The sequence below is a fragment of the Podarcis vaucheri genome, assembly GCF_965113315.1.
Source record: "Podarcis vaucheri genome assembly, chromosome: 5".
Taxonomy (NCBI): domain Eukaryota; kingdom Metazoa; phylum Chordata; class Lepidosauria; order Squamata; family Lacertidae; genus Podarcis; species Podarcis vaucheri.
The window spans coordinates 55,756,092-55,779,223 of NC_138763.1; the positions used below are offsets into that span (position 1 = coordinate 55,756,092).

General features: G+C 40.6%; 1 protein-coding gene across 2 annotated transcripts in view; it reads left to right on the forward strand.

Moving 5' to 3' along the window:
- PLPP4 (phospholipid phosphatase 4) overlaps nucleotides 1–23,132 on the forward strand; it is a 92,612-nt gene that overhangs the window by 31,824 nt on the left and 37,656 nt on the right. For both annotated transcript variants that reach the window (XM_082222814.1, XM_082222815.1), the window contains exons 2-5: nucleotides 1,028–1,136; nucleotides 12,503–12,593; nucleotides 16,365–16,428; nucleotides 19,446–19,570. In XM_082222814.1, coding sequence (XP_082078940.1) covers nucleotides 1,028–1,136; nucleotides 12,503–12,593; nucleotides 16,365–16,428; nucleotides 19,446–19,570 — 389 coding nt within the window. The remainder of the gene's footprint in view (nucleotides 1–1,027; nucleotides 1,137–12,502; nucleotides 12,594–16,364; nucleotides 16,429–19,445; nucleotides 19,571–23,132) is intronic.

The window sequence follows — 23,132 nt, forward strand, 5'->3', positions numbered from 1 at the left end:
GGCTCCCAAACAATCAAAAACCAGAAGTGAGTGTTCCGGTTTTTGAACATTCTTTTGTAAGATGAATGTCCAATGGGGCTTCTGTGGCTTCCGATTGGTGCTTTGGTTTCCAAATATTTTGGAAGGCCAATGGATTTCCGAAACAGATTCCGTTCTACTTCCAAGTACGACTGTACTCTCAAAGGCCAAACAAAGGGGAAACAAATGGAGGATAAGGTCCAAAATATTATATTGCTGCCCCACAAACTTTGGAAACAAGAGATTTCTTCAATGGGGCAATCATCTTTAACAGTTCGGCAAAGGAGGAAGCTAGAGTACTATATTTTCACAGCTTGCTGAGGAAGTTTGCTCCTGAAGAACAAATTTGTTATTTTCCAAAGTGTTTTGGGCAACAATAAAATACTTCAGGCATTTTGTCTTTGACTCATTGCTCCAAATACTGTCTGTCACTGCTTTGTAAGTTTACCACATAACTCAGGTTTATTTCTTCATGCTGCTGATACCTTTTCATTTTGGACAACAGTGGTGTGAGGAAAACTCCAGCTTGTATGGTATAAGGAACTGGAGATATAAAGCAATGAGTGTGAGTGGAGTACCATTCATGTTACATGGCTTTCCCTTCTTCTACTTTTCCTGCAAACTGTTAAAATCTGCTCTGGAGAATCCCCTAACCAATTTTAAGGGTGTTCAGTGAGAGGTTGCTGGGGGTAGGAGGGGAAGTTCTATTGCACAAGTGCAATAGCTTCATTGGATACAACTCATAATATGTATTCTGCTTTCTTAGTCTGGTTTTATTTTGCTATGTCTTTGTTTGCGTATTGTAATATAGAATTCACCCTGGACTCTAGAGATGGGTAAGGGTAAGAAGGGAGATAAACAAACATTTTCTGCCTTGTATTTGCTTGCACTTGATTAAACAATGTCTCTCTTTCAATATGGCAAGCGGGAATCTCCCGTGATGTACTTTTTGAGGTTTTTTGCTCCAGGTACATGGTGAAACAATGTGTTCTTTTATTGTTTTGTTTAGTTTTACAGAATTTTTGGATCCATTCCAGAGAGTTATTCAGCCAGAAGAGATCTGGCTCTATAAAAACCCTTTGGTTGAATCTGACAACATACCTACACGCCTCATGTTTGTAAGTACTAGAGATTTAATGATAGTTTGACGGCTGTGTGAAGCTTGTTTGATGACTGTGTGTTAGCTAAAGCGAAACTGGAAATGAGTGCATTTTTAAAAGAACAGTTACGTTCGCAGGCTGCAGTGAGAACATAAATGGAACATGATATTATTTGCATGTTGGGGTGAAGGACAGTATGACATTTCTTTAAGCCACCCTGTCACAAATTCTGATTGATTGATGTTCTCATTTTATAAATTGTTGACTGCCAGTCAAATTAGGTTTGTTCAATTTATATATCACTCCCCCTCCAGAAGTTCAAAAACTGATTTACAACCAAAGATTGTGTGTGTGTGTGTGTGTGTGTTTGTGTGTATTACAAGAGCATTATTTGAAATAGATTTAACCATACAATATCATATCATTGGTGCTGTTCAGATGCCCCAGGAAAATGTCTGCCTGCAACCAAAATTGTTGGTGCCAGTCTGCTTTCCCTGTGTCAGGTAAACATGGATCCCAAAGCATTTTAAATATTGATGTAATAGTGGTTGTAAATCAAAGCAGGCTTCTGGAACTCAAACGGTTGCAGCTAAACACCCATCTCTTGTTCAATATCCACCACATCTCCTCCCCAGCTTGTCAGTTTCATCATTGCCATCTATGCTTCCTTGGAGGAGTGAGAGGAAAAAAGCATCCTTGCAGCAGTTAGCCTGATGGTCTGTCTAGCCTACTGTTCAGATCTTTTCCCAGTGCAGATGGCAGTAGAGTAATTCTAACAGGGATTGGGCCAGAATGCTAGAGGGTTCCCTGCTTTTCTTCATGGACTCTGTGCCATCATGCTATCTGGCTTTCCAGGCACTATTACCAAGTCAGTTTGGTGTCTTACAGCTGGAGGACCTTGCTGTGTACTGCAAACCTGTTTGCTGAGGGAGATGACAGCCCATACTGTATGCACCACATGCATTCGCCATGTGAGATGTGGGACTGCTATAAGTTCAGCGCCAGCCAGTAGGCCTGAAGTATATAATTGTTTTCAGCACCAGTGGATTTATTGAGCAGGCAGGCTAGCTTTTATTTTTTTGGTTCGACATTGCTCAGACAAGTTTTGCAACATGGATTCAGTCGTCTGGATTCCTATTGAAAAGGAACAGAAGTGTTCTGTGCTCCTTAACCTTTCATGAGGTGCATGCATAACTGAGGTTGCTGCAAAGGATATACATTCAGGGCCAGCCCTACCATTAGGCAGAGTGAGGTGATTACCTCAGGTAGAATATATGCCAGGGACAGCCCTATAGCCATTCATCCTGAATCACCACTCATTCTCTTCTGTTAGAGATCAGAGCTGAGTGCACCATGTAGCACTCTCCTCACCCAAAAAACACCATAGCCTGTATGGACAAGATCCTGTCACCAGCACTGAAGTAATATTGAACTGCCAATCATGTTGTCTTCTGTACACAGAATGGCTGGCACTATCTTGTCCTTTACCTCAGATGGCCAAATGTTTGAGGTCAGCTCTGCATGCATACGTTTTTTTCCATGGCACTTCTCTCTTTAACAAACACAAGTTGTCAACTGGGAAAAGATTAGGCCTGTATTTGGGCCAAGCCCTCCTAATACATAGTGTGCCCCTCACTTCTGGCATGGGGCATAAGCATTTTGTATTTGGGTGTTGTAGATAGGTATGAATCTACTCTCTGATTGGAGAGGGAGGTAAAATCTTGCAAATTCTGTATACTGATGTGTTGTTCTGCACTTCAGGAGCAAAACATGGCTTCCTTTCATTTCATAATAGTAAGGTTGTCCAGTTGTCCACTGACTTTTTTGTTTAAAAGGAATGAGGGGGATGTTTAAGTACAGCAGTGACCTATTAAAAATATTATCCAGGAAAAATATTATCCAGGTGGCCCTAAATGAAAATCAATATTTTTCAGCACACACATTAAATCTTATCTGATAGTGGGTTTTCCTGAAGCAATGAGAGGGCATGAAGTCCTTTTCTGGAAGGTTTGTACAGCTCTGTATCTTTCAGCTGCCAGGATAGATAATGAATGTGCTTGATTTTAAGAAGGTCTTACCCATGAAAGCAGCCACCATCCAGGAAAATGTCACTGGCAGGACAGAAAACATTACCTGGAATTATATAGAGGAGATCTCATCTAGGATTATTTTATGGATTTTATTCTGAGGAGAGATAATAACTTGTAAAAGACAACCAATTAGCCTTGGCTCTTGAAGGGGGGTGGGGAGTACAGAAGAATGTTTTAGAGTTGCACACCATAGCATTGTATTTATAATTACATTTTTTGGGTGTGCATAAACACAAAGTACTCTTATTAATTATGCTATTATGAGTTGGTTGCTGTCAGGGCTAGAACTGACCTTGGAGTTAGGCGAACTTAGGTGGCTAATTTGTAAAGATGGGGCTTTGCTATAGCAGTTAATGGAAGGGACAAGCATGCAGGGATCTCTGTTGCTGGAAAATAGCATAATTAAGACAAAGGACAGCAAATCTGATACTATGTAAGGAACAGAGAGCAAAGCAAAGCAAAGGAAAGCAAAGGAAAGGATGATACGTAGGGGAAAGATGGTAAAGGTCACAAAAAGATTTAAGGTAGCTTATGATTGATTGCTTTAACTTGATCTGATTTTTAATATTTCTATGCCCCTTTTTCATTCAAATAAGTCCCAAAGTGGCTTACAAACAATAAATAATAATAAGAAAATGGAACATCACAAATACAGCATAAAGCATATAGAGTAACAGATCACCAGTGAAACAACTGCAATTTATAAAACTCTGTTAACAAAGCAACAACTAAAAAAATAATAAGCTGAATGTCACAATCACAATTAAAGCAAAAGTCATGCCATATGATTAACGAGTCAACATTTGCAATCTATAGAACAGTATTAACAACATCAACAAAATAGCAACCAAAAGATAAACTAAGCACTGTTGTGTTCATACACCCACCGGAGGGGGAGGATTTTTGAGTGGGAAAACTTCAGGGGGAAGTATTGAACCTGTTGCTCTCAACAAATTGGCAGTGTTGCTCTACGACTACATTTCATTAAAAAAAAGGGGGGGGGGAGAACAGGGAGCTCTAATGATGTCCCACATAAAGGGAAGCCCATCAAAATTATCAGGACCTTTATGTGCTCCAGACAAATTGGCAGCCCATGTGGGACAGCACCTGGGGGACAGTACCTGGACAGCCAACCACAGATCTACTGCAATAATGTGTAGTTCAGCCCTCAGGCAGTTTAAAGAACAACAGAGGGAAATGTTCTGTGAATTCCCACATATATTAATAGGAACTCAGGAGAGGGCATTGTGTATGATTGCCGTTGGCTAGGAGACCTGTTTTAACCTGCTTGGAATACCTTTTGAGCAGCTTTCTTTAGTGCAAGGGCAGCTCCACACTTCACGTTACTGAGGTCATCTTCGCAAATCATGGTTGCTGCAGGAAATGCTGGTGTTACTAGTCTCATATGCATGCACATGCTAGGTGTGTGCAGCAATCACACGATTAGCCTTGTATCTGTAGCATTCTATTATTTATTATTATTTACCGGATTTATATACCGTCCTATACCTGGAGCGGTTCTACAGCCCAATCTGTTTCAAATCTGCTTTGTGTCATTCCAATTTGATTTGTTATTTGGGTCCCAGTCAGATTGGTTAAATACGAAGCTGTGTTTTGGCCCTGTTGGCTATAATGTGGAATCTTAAAAAGGCTATAACTTTTCCCTCTTTACACATAAGTGGTTGACATTTGCTTGCAAAGGAACCCTTCCTGAGTGGATTGTGCCAGCCAAATTTCAAACAAATTTATCAGGGCATTTATGTGTTGGTGTTTTGTTATGTATTTTTTAAAAAAGACTTAGCCTCTTCTATTTTCTGCCAGAATTGGATGCTCTCTGAAGGAATGAAGCCTGCCAAATTTCAGAAAAATATGTGGCAGCGATTTCCCTGCAAGGGCAGACTTTTACCATTTGAGGACGAGAAAATAGCAGACACATTACGTCTCTCACATTGTTTGGGGCAATCATTTTGAAAACTGGGGACATGAGGGGAAATTCATACATGGTGCCTGGGTACCAAAGCCACAAAAGTCTGGAGAAATAGGTCCACTGGCTATTGTGCTCAGTGATTTCACTTTTGAAGTAAAAAAATCCCTGAAAAGTTAGGGGTTTTTTTCTCATCACTCTTCCTGGAAGTACCCTCCATGAAGAAAAAACAAAGTGCTATGATTTTATTTGTAAGAGAGAGAAAAAGAATGATTGGGGGGGAAAGCAGGTCACCCCCATAGTTTAACCCAACCACTTTTGTTCTGCTTTCCCAGCCAAAATTATAAGGAGGAGGATCTGTGTGTTTCCTTCAGTATCCCTCCCCTAAATAACTTTGATTGGATTTCACTGGGAGAATAATTCACTGTGATTAAAAGGTAGACCTGCTTGTCAAAACAAATGACCCAACTTTTTCTTTCTTGACTGCTTGACATTTCCCTAGTCACCTTCATTTCATTTCTCGGGAAAGCAAAGTAAGGCAGTGGGTAGGGAGCTGAGAGTTTGACTTTATGTACAAAAAAGGAGGAAAAAGACAGCAGAGCCTCTCAGAAGTTTGGGAACTCCCTGATCCACCTCGACACGCCTTGTTAACATGGATCACCTCACGTTATTCATACAAACACACAGAGCTGATGCCACACTGTTAGTATACACAGCTCAAAATCCAATCTCAATTATATACACAAACACAGGTTGCTTAAAGATTTATAGCATTAAAAAAATATGATTTATAGCCATTGTGGAAAAGCTAACTCACCAAACGCATTTATCCAAGGGATAATCAAAGACAGGCTCATTTGTCTGAATGTGGTAGGATGCAATTCTTTATACAAATAAGAGACCGAAGAGGCAGAAGTTTCTTCCCCATTAACAGCCTGCAAACATTTGGAATAATAATATTTTTTTAAAAAAAGATGCACGCACATGCATCTATGAGGTTCTCATGTGTCATGTTGTATATGGTAACTGGATGGTAAACACAGGTGCAAACTTGTGATGTGTGGAGCCTACATAATTGCAGCAATGGAGAAGGCTTCCAGAACTTATGTATAAGGAAAGTCTTATACATGCTTATCTGGGAGTAAGGTAAAGGTAAATGGACCCCTGACCATTAGGTCCAGTCGTGACCGACTGGGGTTGCATCGCTCATCTCGCTTTATTGGCCGAGGGAGCCGGCGTACAGCTTCCAGGTCATGTGGCCAGCATGACTAAGCCGCTTCCAGCGAACCAGAGCAGCGCACGGAAATGCTGTTTACCTTCCCACCAGAGCGGTACCTATTTATCTACTTGCACTTTGATGTGCTTTCGAACTGCTAGATGGGCAGGAGCAGGGACCGAGCAACGGGAGCTCACCCCATTGCAGGGATTCGAACTGCCAACCTTCTGATCGGCAAGTCCTAGGCTCTGTGGTTTAACCCACAGCACCACCCGCATCTCTTATCTGGGAGGAAGTCCTATTAAATGCAACGAGACTTCCTTCAGAGTAAACATACACAGGATTTCACTGTAAGTCTTGTTCCAATTAATTGGGCCTTTTGAATTTAGACTTACATTTTATATCGTAATCCCATCTCAAGACAAAAATAATCCTTTCTGTGAGAGTGGCAGGAACAAGTTGAAATGATGAATGGTAGCAGTGTCCCAGCACTAATGAAGCTTATGAGGCTTGTGATAAGAGTGATGGAAGCTGTGGGCAGTGGCATATTTCACAGCAGACAAGGCCCCGTGCATTTCCACTTACCAGACCTCTGGGCTGTAAATCAGCCCATTCCCTTATTTTTTGGAAGCAAGAACTGTAACACTCTCAATTCTTGGAGAACTGAGCCCAAGTAGAAACCCCCCACACACATCATGCCATTGCACAGAAACATTGTGGCTGAAAAGCAAAAGTTGAATGGAAAATCAAACAAATGAAACAAAGGACTTTTGAATCGGCAAATAAATGCGGAAAACTGTTAGCATGGCAGTTGAAAAAGAGACAAAAACTGAATACGGTTACCAACTTAGAGATTGAAGGAAGAAATATTCAGAACCCTGTGGAGATTAGAAAATGTTTCCAGAAATACTTTAAACAACTTTATACCCAATGGCCGCAAAAAGAGACTGAGATAGACCAATTTTTAAGAAACAACGGATTACCAAAACTATCTCAAGAAAATAAGACAATACTGTACTATAGAATAACAGAACAAGAGATTGAAGGTGCCATTCAGAATATGCAACTGGGCAAATCTCCAGGGCCGGATGGGCTTACCTCCAAGTATTATAAGATCTTGAAAGACTATTTGATTCAACCATTGAAGGAGGTCTGTAATGAGATTATGGAGGGGAAGAAGGCACCGGAATCGTGGAAAGAAGCCTTCATCACACTTATACCTAAATCTGAAACTGAAAAGACACAACTTAAGAACTACTGTCCCATCTCCCTTCTAAATGTGGATTACAAAATTTTTGCAGATATTTTAGCAAATAGATTAAAAAGAGTGTTAAACGAAGTGATTCACAAAGACCAGGCAGGCTTTCTCCCAGGTAGACATTTGTCTGATAATACAAGGAACATTATTGACATTTTGGAACTTTTGCAAATGAATACTAATACTAAAGCAGTGCTGATCTTTATTGATGCGGAGAAGGCCTTTGACAATATCACATGGAATTTTATGAAGAAAAATCTTAAAGGGATGGGAGTGGGATGGGGGTTTGAAAATGGCATAGATGCAATTTATTCAGAACAAAAGGCAAAATTGATAGTCAATAATGTGGTGACAGAAGAGTTTAAAATTGAGAAAGGAACACGACAGGGTTGCCCTATTTCCCCATTGCTATTTATCTCGGTCCTGGAGGTGCTCCTGAACATGATCAGAGGGGACCGGTTGGTTGAAGGAATCCAGGTCGGAGCCAAACAGTATAAACTTAAGGCTTTCGCAGATGACTTGGTTTTGACATTACAGGAGCCAGAATCTAGTACGAAAAGGGTGTTAGAACTGATTCAAGAATTTGGTCGGGTGGCAGGATTTAAATTAAACAAACAGAAAACTAAGGTTTTGGAAAAAAAACTTGATAATTTTGGAAAAAGAAAGGTTTCAGAAGGAGACAGAGTTAAATGTGGTTAAAAAGGTGAAATATCTAGGAGTTAATATGACGGCTAAAAATCTGAATTTGTTTAAAGATAACTATGAAAAATGTTGGTCAGAAATCAAGAAGGATTTAGAAATTTGGTCAAAATTGAAGCTTTCCTTGTTGGGTCGAATTGCTGCTATAAAGATGAATGTATTGCCAAAAATGTTGTTTTTGTTTCAGACCTTGCAGATTGTGGACAAGATGGAATGTTTCAAGAGGTGGCAGAGAGATATCTCTAGGTTTGTCTGGCAGGGCAAAAAGCCCAGAATAAAATTTAAAATATTAACTGATGCTAAAGAAAGGGGGGGTTTGCCCTGCCAGACATGAAACTGTATTATGAATCAGCAGCTTTCTGCTGGTTGAAAGATTGGCTACTTCTGGAGAACACTGATACTTTGGATTTGGAAGGTTAAAGCTCACAAAGCTTTTAAGAACCATATTGTCAGGAAGGCAGTGTTTAATGTCTGGACAAGATACAAAGATTTATTAGAAAGTAAGACCCCAAGGTGGTTGTCACCAATGGAAGCTAAGGCTCAGAAAAGACTCAATATGGAGGCCAATTGGCCAAAATATTGGGAGATAGTAGAAAAGGATGGAGACACATGGAGATTGCAGAGTTTTGAGAAACTGAAGGATAAAGTGCGGGATTGATTACACTATGGTCAGATTAGGGAGGTTTTTAATAAGGACAAAAAAACAGGCTTTCAGGTGGAAAAATCGAAACTAGAAACAGAACTGTTAGAACCAAAAACTAAGGTACTTTCCAGAATGTATAACTTGCTGTTAAAATGGAACACTCAGGATGAAACGGTTAAATCAGCTATGATAAAATGGGCGCAAGACATTGGTTACAACATCATGTTTGCTGACTGGGAACGGTTATGGACCACCGGTGTGAAATTTACGGCATGTAATGCCCTGAAAGAAAATATTATGAAAATGATATGCAGGTGGTACATGACTCCAGTCAAGCTTGCAAAAATATATCATTTGCCTGACAATAAGTGTTGGAAATGTAAAGAAACTGAGGGAACATTCTTTCACCTTTGGTGGACATGCCCAAGGATTAAGGCTTTCTGGGAAATGATCTATAATGAACTCAAAAAGGTATTTAAATATACCTTTCCTAAGAAACCAGAGGCTTTCTTTTGGGCATTGTTGGCCAAATGGTGCTAAAGAAGGACAGAACTTTTTTTATGTATGCAGTAACAGCAGCAAGGATACTCATCGCGAAATATTGGAAGACACAAGATTTGCCCACCCTGGAAGAATGGCAGATGCAACTGATAGACTACATGGAACTGGCAGAAATGACTGGCAGAATCCGAGACCTGGGAGAAGAGATAGTGGAAGAGGACTGGAAGAAATTTAAGGACTATTTGCAAAAATATTGTAAATTGTATGAATGTTAGAATGATGCAGGATATAAAGATAATATGGCATTAGTGACATAGCTGAAAGGACTGTGAAAATAATTGGCCTATAAGAACAAAGGTGAAACTTGAACAATATTATGTCAAGCTTAAATATTTGATAATAAAGGGAAGAATCGGAGACATAATAGCTGAAACGTATAATTTAAAACAAGTTTTGAGAGAAGGTGAAGCATTGCTGAATAAGATTCTGAAACGGGAATACAGAGAAGGGAGATGTGAGGAGGTCGATGAAACAAGTAAAAGAAAGATAAAGTTATGGAACATTGGATGTGTGTTTTAATGTTATTGTGTGTTTTTATGTTGCATTGTTGTATTGTTTTCTATGCTTTTTCTTTAATGTATCGTAATTTGTTTTTGTTGTTTTTCTTTTTTCTGTAATTTTTAAACCTTTAATAAATATCATTTATATATATATATATATATATATAAGTTTCTAATCCCTTTGTTAACAAGGAGCAGAACATAAGACGATCCTGCTGGATCAGGCCAGTGGCCCATCTAGTCCAGCATCCTGTTCTCACAGCAGTCGACCAGATACTTGTGGGAAATGAGCAAGCAGGATTTGAATGCCAGAGCACTCTGCCCTTCTGTGGTTTCCGGCAACTAGTCTATATGCTTCTTGAAACTCTCAAAGAACACTTAATAGGTCAGTGAGAAAGGACGTGCGCTTGCAGAAACCATGCTGGCCCTGCATCAGCAAGACTTGTTCTTCTGGAACATGCCTTGATAATTTTATCTTTTGTAATGCTTTCTATCAGATTTCACAGAAGAGAAGTTAAGGTAAAGGGTAAAGGGTAAAGGGACCCCTGACCATCAGGTCCAGTCGTGGCCGACTCTGGGGTTGCCGCGCTCATCTCACTTTATTGGCTGAGGGAGCCGGCGTACAGCTTCCGGGTCATGTGGCCAGCATGACTAAGCCGCTTCTGGCGAACCACAGGAGCACACGGAAACGGCGTTTACCTTCCCGCCGGAGCGGTACCTATTTATCTACTTGCACTTTGAGGTGCTTTTGAACTGCTAGGTTGGCTGGAGCAGGGACCGAGCAACAGGAGCTCACCCCGTTGTGGGGATTCAAACCACTGACCTTCTGATCGGCAAGTCCTAGGCTCTGTGGTTTAACCCACAGCGCCACCTGCGTCCCAGAAGTTACGTTAGCTGCTCTTAAATTTCCCATAACTCCTCTGGATCCACTTTTTATTAATTGGCCAGTTCTCAGCTATATAGACTGATCTTGAGGACAGGTTACATATTTTCATTAGAAAACCACAATTTCAAATTTGAATTTTTAAAGAGTGGATGCCATTAGGATCAGGTGTTTGGTGATTTTTATTTTGTCTATTAGGCCAAGAACATCTTCTCTTGTCACCACCATTTCCCTCAGTTGCTCAGACTCCCTTCCTGCAAAAGTTAGTTCAGACACTGGGATCTGCGCTATATCTTCTGTTGTGAAGGCACATGCAAAGGATTCATTCAGCTTCTCCACAATCTCCTTATTCTCCTTTAGCATACCTTTGACTTCCTTTCCATTGGAGGATACGGCCCCCTCCCTAGTCAGCCTTCTGCTATTAATGTATTTAAAGAATTGTTTTATTGTTGGTCTTTTAGCATCCCTTATAGTCTGCTTGCTCCCCCCCCCCAAAGTAATAACTACCTGACTCTGCCAGTTAATAACACTGGCATCCTAGTGGTACCAGGGCCAACAACATGGTTGCTTTTAAAACAACAACACTAGGTTGCATTTTTGTATATCACTAGCATGAAAACCTATTCAAAGCAATATGAACTGCCTTGACATCCTTGTGCCAAACTTTGCTTTGTCTAGGGCAGGAAGGGATTCCTTGCTTCCTAGGAGAATGCAAAAATCATACAGGCTAGTTTACTGTTTAACTTTGCAACATTATTTTTATAGTATGTTATCTATCGGAATAGATGCTGATGCTGCAAACATTTAGGCGCATTACATGCCAGGCAATAAGCCCACACATCAAGGATGCATGGAAGCTCATGCTCAAGCCTAAGGAGGCTGCTGATTTCCTTTCTGTCTGCAGTTCCTTATCCGCACCAAATACCACTCTGCCCCATGCTTTCCAGCTTGTGTTGGGAGGAAACCAACCATGATCCTTGCCCTTAGAGTTTATCCAAACCCAACAAACAACAAAATGTAGGCAATGTTTGTTCTTGGCTTACTGATTCTGGTTTGTTGGAGAGAAACAAATCATGTTCCCTGGGTTGGACATAATACTTAACCAGGGATCATGGCTTATTTCTCCCTGGTGTGATTGGGAAGTAGTGCAAGTACCCAGTTTGGTGTGCTCATGGGAAACCATTAACTATGGTTTCCCATGATGTACAAACTGGACTGTCATGTACACACAGAGATTCCACACATTTGGGGCTTACAAACAGTGTAGCTATTTCTGGGAAACACTGCTGATCTGCAATTTAGTAATCTGTCCTCTTTTAGCTCTTAGTTTCCATTTTAAAAGCTGACACATTTTAAGTAGGGCTCCAAGCGATTTATATATCAGTTAAGATTCAGAACTAAGCCTCTGATTTCTTTAAAAAAAAAAAATTAAGCATGTGTGCTATTTGGCTACAGATAGTGATCATGCAGCTTTGCTCTAATCTAGGGAACTCGCCAGAGATAATTCAGCCAGATCATCTAAATGAAGCTAACTGGAAATTATTAATTCCATGGGACTGATGGAGAGAAGATGCAGTAACAAATGATGCCTTTTTATATCTCTCTCATAGGCCATTTCATTCCTGACACCTCTGGCTGTCATTTTTGTGGTGAAAATCATTCGACGGACAGACAAGACTGAAATTAAGGAAGCTTTTTTAGGTAAACTGAAAATCATATTCTTTTTTATTTGTTTTTTATTGGAAAGCTATTGCTCTCAGAAAATGTGGGGGGAACATTTTTATTTCTTTCAGGAAGCATGTGTCAGATGTTCTTATACCTTTAAAAGAAAAAGTAAAACAAAAACAACCAACATTTCCTGGGCTTTGTTAGGCAAGAGCTTTTATTCCTCCTGAAACCTGTGTTCATTCCGGCACCTTAAAGTCAGCAGAAATTACTGATAGAGCAGTAAAGAACAGGCAAAGGTGAGAGGAGTGGGTGAAAGCTACGTGGCAGTGGAAGGTTGTATTAAATAGTGTTTCTTTCTGTCCTTGGGGAGATGAGCAGCAGTGTGCGTGTTTGAATTTCTGCTGCAGCTATTTGGAAGAAGCCTACACTTCTTGTGGTAATTGATCTAAAGAGAAAGAGTGAGAGGTTTCTAAACTTTCTAAGCGAGCCTCACACCAAAGCCTTATATTTTCATTCAGACTGCCAGGCAGTTTTAGGCTAAGCCCGGCAACCTTTCCCAGACTCAGCATCATATATGATAACCAGGCACAGAAAAGTTCAAGCTATGGCTTGAAACTTTAAGCTGCAGTGAAGACAAAAGAACTTGTAGCACACTCTCAAGTCTTCATTTGCAGCCAACACTCTGTGCTTTTTGAACTGGGTGCCTATCTGACTTTTAGAAGACGTCTGAAGGCAGCCCTGTTTAGGGAAGTTTTAAATGTTTGATGTTTTATTGTGCTTTTAATATTCTGTTGAGAGCCACCCAGAGTGGCATACAAATAATAATAATAATAATAATAATAATAATAATAATAATAATAATAATAATAATTTTTAAAAATTGTTATTTCAGCAACCTCTGAAAGGCTTAAGGATCCCCACACCTGGTGTGTACACAAAAAATCCAGGAGTTTACGTAGAGTCCAAATCTTCCTATGTATCCCCAGTTTGAATTAATCTTGGGAATAAAATAGATCTTCCTTTGCAGGTGTCATTTGATTTCAAGGAAGAAAGGATTGTACTCTTTCATTTGAAGCCGAAGCAGCTACCATGCTAGTGGCATCACCTGTCAAAGTAGCTTGTGGGCAACTGGGGACTGGAAAGATCTAGTCACCTCCCATTACACTCCATCAAACCAGTTCTATCCCTCCCTTCTACCCCTTTCCACTCTATTTTGCCCAGACCACCAGAGTTACACGTCTCTTCCTATTACATTAGCCTTTTCAGTGGCTTTGCTTTTGAGCAAACCTTTATGGCCTCTCCAAATGCTACACAAGGAAAAAGACACATTTGCTTTGAGCAGTCACTGAGGACGTACTCTCATGCCACTATTTCAAGGTACCTACTTGAGTCATTTGAAGTGTGATCATAAACAAGAACTGTGGGTGGAAGAGTTCACAAAAGTATTGGCATCCCCTGCTCATTTACCGTTCATAGTTATTTTCTTCATACTAGCTGCAAAGCTGTTTCATGGAACTTGTTCCTTGAAATGGCACATATTTAATGTCAACTTTGACCCCTCCAGCACTGTAGCCTTCATTACTTGGGTTGTCTACCTCTATTGCAAAAAAGGATACTTTCAATCACGAAAGTGTGAAGTGCCTTGCCACATTCTACACAAGAAAGCTGTTTCTTAGGAGCTGTCCAGCACTTTTCTGCTGGCGCATAAAGCGTGAAAGAATGCTATTCATATGGCAACACCTTAATTTAATTCTGGCTCCTCAAACCGGAAGCATCTCAAGGTAATGCCACAGACTTGTGCTGTGGCATTCTTGCATTTCCAATGAATCCTTTGAGAGGCAAGTAACCCTTAAGAAACGATTGTTCAGAAATTTTCAGGACAATTGAATGACTTCAGATAATTGCTGGATGATCCTGTGCTAACTTGCCACCTAACAGTGTTGCACAGTGCTATGACTCTGCAGAAAGGAACACTGAGTAAAAAAGCCCTATAAGTTTGTTAGCAGAGGCCATGAAATGCTGTTCTTTAAATAGTATTGCATAAACAGGCCTTTTTATACTAGAAGAAAAAACTTGTTGTTGAGCAAGAACGCCACTTGGTATACTATGACAAGAGATAAGCCACGCATATTTTGCTCAAAGATGGGGAATTCTAAGCTATTGGTGGGCTTTTCTCTCATACTAGCACAGTCTTCATGCCACTGGATATGCAAGATTCCAGGTGTAGTTAGTTCAAAATATACATATGTCTCACTGTGTGGCCTTTTAAAATCGTATTAGAGAGCCATCATGAGATTTTAAAACAGGCGCCCGCAAACTCGGCCCTCCAGATGTTTTGGGACTACAACTCCCATCATCCCTAGCTAACGGGACCAGTGGTCAGGGATAATGGGAATTGTAGTCCCAAAACATCTGGAGGGCTGAGTTTGGGGATGCCTGCTTTAAAACAAAACGCCAGACCTCATGGAGCAAGTCTCACCTGAGTGATCTGTCTCAAAATATTGCAGGATGCTTTTTTAATCAAAGCCACAAGGCAGTTGGGGAGAAGCTTTCTTTCACTTTTAAGGATCTATAGGTCTCAGCACTTGGCAGTTTTCTGTATAACTTTTCTGGATGCTAATGAACTGACCAACATCCCCTGCTTGTCCTTTTGGTTGGATGGAAGATTCCTAGATGGTCTTCTGCTATCGATTGTTGCTTCTTTGATTGCTGGCTTGCTGGGACCCATATGCTTTCTTCTGTCCACTTTCCTCTTATCTCATTGACTCAGTACAGGGCTGACCTTCTCAGTGTAACCTTGGAATCACAATCCAGCTTCCTAATTGGTTAGTTGTGTTACTTTATTTAGATATTTATAAACCATGTTTTTATAGGAAAGCTATCAAGGTGATATGCAACCTGAAAACATGGTACAAGAACAGTAACATTTGATAAAAGCTGGTTGGAGAAACAATGAGACTTTTAAAGACCTGCTAAGCAATACAGTGTTTAAAAGATGAGAAAGCATGGATGACTCCTGCCACACCTCTGTTGGTAAGGCATTTGACAGTTACACTAAAGGCTCAGTCCCTGTTAAAGGCTGACCAAACCTCAGGAGTGTGGGAAACTACCCAACATACCCCAGAAGATCTCTTATTGAGGTAGAGCTTAAGAAATCAGGAGCCTTATGGGCTCCATCAGTGCTATATGTGTAATTGGAGCCCACCACAAAACCATCTATTTCACCAATAAAGAGGCAACTTTAAGACACAAACCCACGATGCAAGAAAACCAAGGAGAATTGGGTATTTGAGTTGTATCTGACTACTGTAAGCCATACTCAGAGGAGATCTACTAAAATTACTAACTTGCCCATTGATTTTAGTGTGGGTTCTCTGAGAATAGTGTGTATACAATATTTTAGATTGTTATCCACCCTGTGATTTTTGAAGGAAGGGTGATACACACACACACACACACACACACACACACTTTTAATATTTACAAGCTATGAGTTAACCTTACTGAAGACTCTTATTTCAATCTATTTCTGAGTTCTCAACATATTGAGAAAATGTATGGTTGGAATTCAACATCATGCTAAGGAGATTGTTTCCTCAGTGCAAGCTTTTCTGTTTGCCAGGATGGATGATCTCTCCTCTCTATTCTGAGGGTTCTTCTGACCTTCTTGAACAGATTTGGGGAGGGAATGTGGAGAGGAGAGGGGTGGAATATCCTGTTGCACCAGTGCAACAACTGACTTGAATCTGGCTCTATATGCTGTGGTTCTGGGTTATTATGTTCTTGTTTCATTTTGTTTTTTAGCTGTTTCCTTGGCTCTTGCTTTGAATGGAGTCTGCACAAACACTATTAAATTAATTGTGGGGAGGTAAGTCCTGGAATATTCCAGCTGTTGACTTGAGCTTTGCTAACTGACAAGTAACCATGAACTTCTGAATGGAAATGGTAATCAGGAAGTTTGCATAAATAAAAGTTAGTACAAAGGTAGTGTAATGATTGCAGCACCTGTCCTTGTAGAATAGGAATCTGCTATATAAAGGATGGAGATACTAATGGCTTGTTCTAACAGTTCTGCTATTCTTTAGAAATATCTAGTATGTGTGGGCTCAGTAACACATCTGAAGGTATTAATCTTCTGTACCTGAAATCATTCATTGTGCATAAGCAGGAATAATGCAGTCCCCTTATGAAACAGTATTCATATCCAGTATTCCTTCTTCCAGTAACTACCTCCCATGAACCACTTTTTCATATGGCCAGTGTGGAATCAACAATTGTTTTAAATGCCCAATAGAATGAACAATATAAATGGAGTTATAGTTACAAGCAGGTAGCCGTGTTGGTCTGCCGTAGTCTAAACAAAAAAAAAAAATAAAAAAAATTCCTTCTAGTAGCACCTTGGAGACCAACTAAGTTTGTTCTTGGTATGAGCTTTCATGTGCATGCACACTTCTTCGGACATGCAGGTATTCAGATAGAAGCTATAAAAAATAACCTGGCAGCCAGAGCTCCACCCCCACCCCCGCATTTTATAGTCCTTGAAAATAAAATCTCATGAAAATAAGTTTCAGCAACAAGCTCATAGCCACACTGAAAGATTATGGAAAGTTACTGTGGAATGGACTGGACATAGTTAGATCTCTTCCTAGAAGAGCATTAGGCTTTTTCTTTTCTTCAAAATAACTAGTAGCAAGAACATAAAAGGTCAAAGAGGAAGTGTCACTTAAATGATGATTAAGGGGAATGTAATTTGAATAGTTAACAACTGCCTCACAGAGAATGTGCAGAGGGAATTGTGGCACATTGCTTGGTCAATATGCAAAATTTTAAGCAGGGAAATATGCATTAATCAAGTGAATTTTGTATATTCTCTTGTCATTATGCATAATCCCCAAAAGGCCTTTTGGGATTATTGTTATGTATAATGTCAGATAGAGGGCCTGATGTCAAGCTCTGTGCTTCTCCTACTCCCTACATCCCAGTTATTTTTCATTCAAACACTTGCTGCAGCAATATATCTTAACTCAGCGTTGGGGAACCTTGGCTGTCTAGATCCACCTTCTCGAACCTGATGTGCCTCTAAACTTTTTTGGACCACAACTCCATCAGCATAGCCAGTGGTCAGGGATGGTGGGAGCTGTAGTCTAAAATATCTGGAGGACACCACTTGTAGAAAGCAGCTCTAGATAATGCTGGACTACAACTCCCAATAGGCCTCACCACTGACCAGGGCCATAGGTTCCTCATCTTTGTTTTAATGGAATCTTACTCTCTTCCTTCTCTCTGGTGTGTGAAAATGGGGCATCACTTGGAAAGCATAGTCTTGGTTTGTTTTCCTTACATTAGCTTCTCAGGGTTACTCAGTTTGAATGGATCAGGGATGTGGTGGCCAGCGGGCTGGGAAGACCCATGACATTCACCCATGGTTTTGCATCAGTTTGTCAACATCATGAGCAATAGGAGGGTGTGATGTGTTTTTCACCACTTCTCTGCCCATGAATTTTGATAATGTGCACTCCAGTGATTCATTAGGAGTTGGGCAGATAAAAGCTTAGCTTGCTGAAGATCTTTAATATTTATGAACAGTTTTCCCCTGCCTTAATGTTTCTTCATTCTTGTGTCTGTGTCTGTGAGATACGTACTGTTTCTATAAATTGTTGTTTACATATTCAGCTTTCTCTGGTGTCTCTTATAAAATAGTGGATTTTGGGGGGATGGTAGGGATCCATAATAATTTTTAGGTTCACACCAGTCTGTCTCTCTCTTTTAGCTTTGTTTCATCAGCTGAAATCTCTGTCAGCCTTAAAAGAAAGACTTATAATAATCTGGAATTTAGTTGTGCTTTGTGCATGACATATGGGCCCATACCACAATTTTCTCCATTTCCCCCTCACACACAGTTCTGGGTTTTTCAGAGATGAAGAAACTGAGGCCCCCAGAGATGATGTTGGACCACAGCTTCCTCATTCCTGACTGCTGGTCATGCTGGATGAGGGTAATGAAAGCTGAAGTCTGGCAGTGTCTGTGTTGGTTTGGTAAAGGGAAAATAGATATGATAGAATAAAAGGTGAATTCCCTGGATGCCTAGATCCAGGTTTGGGGCAAGTACTCTCTGGTGAGAGCCCCAGCAGAGATTTAAAATAACAAAACATGCAACAAAATAAAGTGTGGAAATATAAGACCTTTAAAATATCACATTCTAAATTGCTTCCAAAGTTCTCCACTTCCCTTAGCATAGAAAGAGACCACACATTTGGTAAGTTAGAAATGGTTTACTTACAAACTCTTCAAAGGTCAGATTCAGGTGCTACTCCATACAGCAGCAAGAAAAGACATGCAGCTTTACTTAGGTTCCAAAAGTTGTAAATGCTTCTAAATCATTTGTATAAAAACACAAAGATGGTTTGCTTAAGTCACACTGTCTAAGCTTGGATGATCTAGTTTAGACTTCCTTACCGGTAGGGTTCACATGGTGGAAAGAGAGAAAACAAAGTGTTTCGTAAGTAACTCTTCCTCCCAAGGTGAGAAGTTGTGACCTAGCAAAGCCTGGCAGGACAGCTTACTCTATGGTCTTAACCCCTTCAAATGTACTTTAAAACTGAACTATCCAGTTAATTTTCTAAAGAAACTGCTCTGCACTCTGAGGCTCATCTATTTCTTTACCAACACTATGTAGTAGGCTGTTAGAATTCCTAACAACTTTCATGGCCAGAGCACTCTAGATTAAATCACCAAGTAAATTGATTTCCTGCAGCACCCTTGCGCAACAGAACACAGGAGGAAATGAACTCCCTCAATGTAAACAGTCAGTTTAATGTAATTATCACTTTGAGGTTTTACTAATGGCTGCTCTTTCGTTTCAAATGTCCATGGTGTTCCTTGCAGACCTCGTCCCGATTTCTTTTACCGCTGCTTTCCAGATGGAGACATGAAGTCTAACATGGACTGCACAGGTGATCCAGATGTGGTCTCCGAAGGCAGGAAAAGCTTTCCAAGTATCCATTCTTCCTGTAAGTTCATCCCAAAGTAGCTCCACATTTTTGCTCAACTGTATTTATTTATTTATTTATTTATTTATTTATTTATTTATTTCGGCCTTTATTCCTCCTGAGGGTTCAAGAGTGATTTGAGATGGAAGGAATGTCCAGGGCTGCAACTTAAAAATAAATGTTTTGGGTCTAAAGGACTAGCAAATGTCAGTACTGCATACTGGGCTGGTGAGGGGTGACAGCGAGGTCAGGAAAGTTAGAGTATGCTGGCGGGAGCACCAGACTGGCTCTGCCAATCTGAACTGTTGCAACCTTGCAACTATGCCACCTCACCTGCTCACTAAAGCCTCTCCTTGGGAGGCCAGGTTCAGAACTCTGCCCTTCTCTACCAGGTGCTCCTGAGAATGGCCTGCCAGCTACTTCATCAGTCCCTGTTTTTTGGAAGGCCATGAGTTTTTCGAACCTTGAGAGGCCATCATACATGGCTGGTGAGCTGCATTCAGTACGTTGCATCACAAGTTGTTCAGGCTTGGTTTACAAGATAAGTAACTGTATAAATTTAAATGAGGAAATAAATGATGTGTTGGAGGAAGTGCAGCCTTTGTGATCGTCATCTCTCTTGGCAGTCTTTTGTTCAGCACCTGTCATTTCTGTTGGGATACTGTTATTGCGTTGTTTTTTAAAGGAAGGAAGAAAGAAACCTACACAAAAAACTACTGCAGGTAGATGCACCAGTAACACACACCCAGCAAATTATGTACAGAAGAATGTAAAAGAACACTGTCATTGTGCACGCAGAGCTGTCAGGCATTCATGGAGAGTGGCAGCTACTCAAGTGCATTGCATTTGAATGAATAAGTAATCTGCTTTGCGAAAATTGCTGAAAGATTAGCAGTGTTGTTAGAGAAGTGGCTGTAGAATTATATGCATGCTTTTGTTGGAGTTTGATTTGAGACGCCCCTTTCCAAAATATATAGGATCTCTTGAAGAAGCAGTTGTCAGTAACTGCCCATGCATGTGCAAAGTTGACTTTGGACAAACCAGTATCTCCCTAATGGTCTTCACTAGGGCATGTCTGGGCCCTCCAGAGATGGATTAATGCTGAAGCAGGAAAAGAGGGGGTGAGTCTGTGAATTTGTGAAACAAGTGAGAGCCTGGCAGGAGATGTAAGTGAGAGGGTTGGTCTTATTTGTAGCCAGTTAATTCAACAGAATGGCATTCTGCTAATATATGTTGTGTTGTCATAGGGAACCTCAGGCCTGGGTGCTGAAGGTGGCCTGCTAAATCTATCAATCCTTCGCGATTCTTCCCAGGCCTTCCCCCTCCACAGGCCACATTTCCCACTTGCCTGCTCCACACTCTTCTCAAATGCTTTTTCCCTGACTGGAAGGTGCTCTTTCACTCTTAATAATGCCTCTTGCTTGCCTGGATGGAGGACAGAGAGTGATGTGCATGTGCAGAACCTTCTGGCTTTTGCATAGTTGAAACATAGCCTACTATAGAAAAAAAATATGTGGCACCCTTAAATTAAGGTTACCAGATTTCTTTCAATGAATCCGGGGACACTTTTCAACTTCAATGGATTTGGTATGGGGACTGATTTGTAAATCTGGGGACTGTCCCCGGAAAACAGGGACATCTGGTAACCTTACCTTAAATCTGTCAGTGAATGAATGTGGCCCTCAGATTGAAAATGGTTCCCCACACTTGTTGTAAACACCATTCAAGGTTAGTTCAACAAATTTTCACCAGCACCTGTTGCATTTGGAAATATTGCAAAAACAACAACTGGTTTTCATTTTTTTTACAGTAGGGTTTTTTTAAAAATGTAGCTGGCTCTCTCAGAAAAGAATGGCAGTTGCCATGATTAATGCATGATGAGTCTCTTGAAAGGAGAATTAAAAGCAGTCTCCTATGATTAAATATAACGCCCCCCCCAGCCCAGGTTTGTCTAAACATGGGAAGGAAATTGTAGATGAAGCTAACATGTCACACGCTATGAGTAAAGAAGATCAGTTGAAAGCAGGTGATCTTCTTAGAGCATAATATCAAATTCTTGCTATGTGAGGTTCCATTTTCTTGACGTTGTTCAGCAAGGATTGGATTGGCATGTTTGACATATTACATAACATTTCCCACCTTGGTCCTAGAGCCAGATCATGCATTACCTTCTCCGGTTCTTTCGAATATTTAACAGCTGAAGTGAGAAAGCTGCATAACGCCAGAAGAAGGAATCCAATGAACACCTCAGCAAAGGGGAAGAGTCATGTAGTGAGATTAGAAATCCATTACCATGGAAGCCCAAGAAAATGCCTTCCAGGCTTTTTCTCTTCTAAATAAATGGATTGTGATTCTGGATGTAGTCGCAGGGGAGGAGGAAGAGCCAGGGGACAGATTTTCACTTCAAAGTTGGCCTTGAGTTCTGCTCTTTGATCACATGCTAAGAAGAAAGTGCTGCATTTGGGTTCAGCATTATAGTGCCTGCAAAACTTGCTCATTCTTCCTGACGTGGAAGTCCTGGCCTCCACTCACATGAACTCCATTGGAAGGGAGATACATTGCAATGTATCTCACTGCCTGTCTTTATGACATGCTTTTGGATAGCAGCAGAATGTTGGCGAATATTCTGTGATTTTCCTCTTCTCTTTATGCCTTGGAGAGGGTCCTACTGAAAGCAAAGCAAGACAAATCTCACATCTTAAAGAGGGAGGGAAAATTGCTGAATAGTTTGCTTTCACATAAATCTGCAGTCCATCCTCTTGTGTACATCTAGTCCTAGATCTGCCAGACTTAAAAAACCCCAAAATCCTCTGCTATCTTTCCACTTTATTAACAAGCAAGTGTGATAGCTGAACATCCAATAAGCAACAACATATTCTTACCACCAATGATCAGTGGTAGGATCAAAACATGCTTTAAATCATACAATTTGCTCTTGGCATCAAATGAGGGTGATTTCTTTGCAGGCTGATTATGACAGTGCTAAAATGGGGACTGTTTGATATGTCAGCCTGTCCTTGTATTATTCTTATTCCAGGAAGTATTGCTGAGTGTTTCTCTTTATATAATAGCAATAATAATAATTTATTATTTCTACCCCACCGATCCTTTTTTGCTGGGAGAAGGCTGGATGTTCCTTGGATGTATAGGAAGACAATTAGCTGAGTAGCCCCTGAAATAAACTGATGAACAGAAGTTGACAAAAGTGTGTGGTTCATGAAGAAAGGCCTTATTTTGTGCTCTGTCAGTCTTTTTATAGATGCTGGTGTCTGTTCAGCTGGCTGCAAAACAAAATTAAATGAGAGAGCAGAGGAATACAAAAAGAGGCTCTCAGTCTTTCAAAACATACTGCTTGTTTACAGAGATGTTGATTGCCTATCAGTTTCTTAAGAGCAAAGGATTGAACATAGTGATTAAGAACATGAGCCTTGCATGCCCCTATTCAAATGTCAGAACAGCCAGGGGCGCCGACTTATAAAAAATATTGGGGGGGCCCATACCGGGGTCCTGCCGCTGGTTCGCTCGGGTAGCCGGGAGAACGCAGTTCGAGGTGGCGGTGTTGGGGAGAGACCCTCGCTCAGGG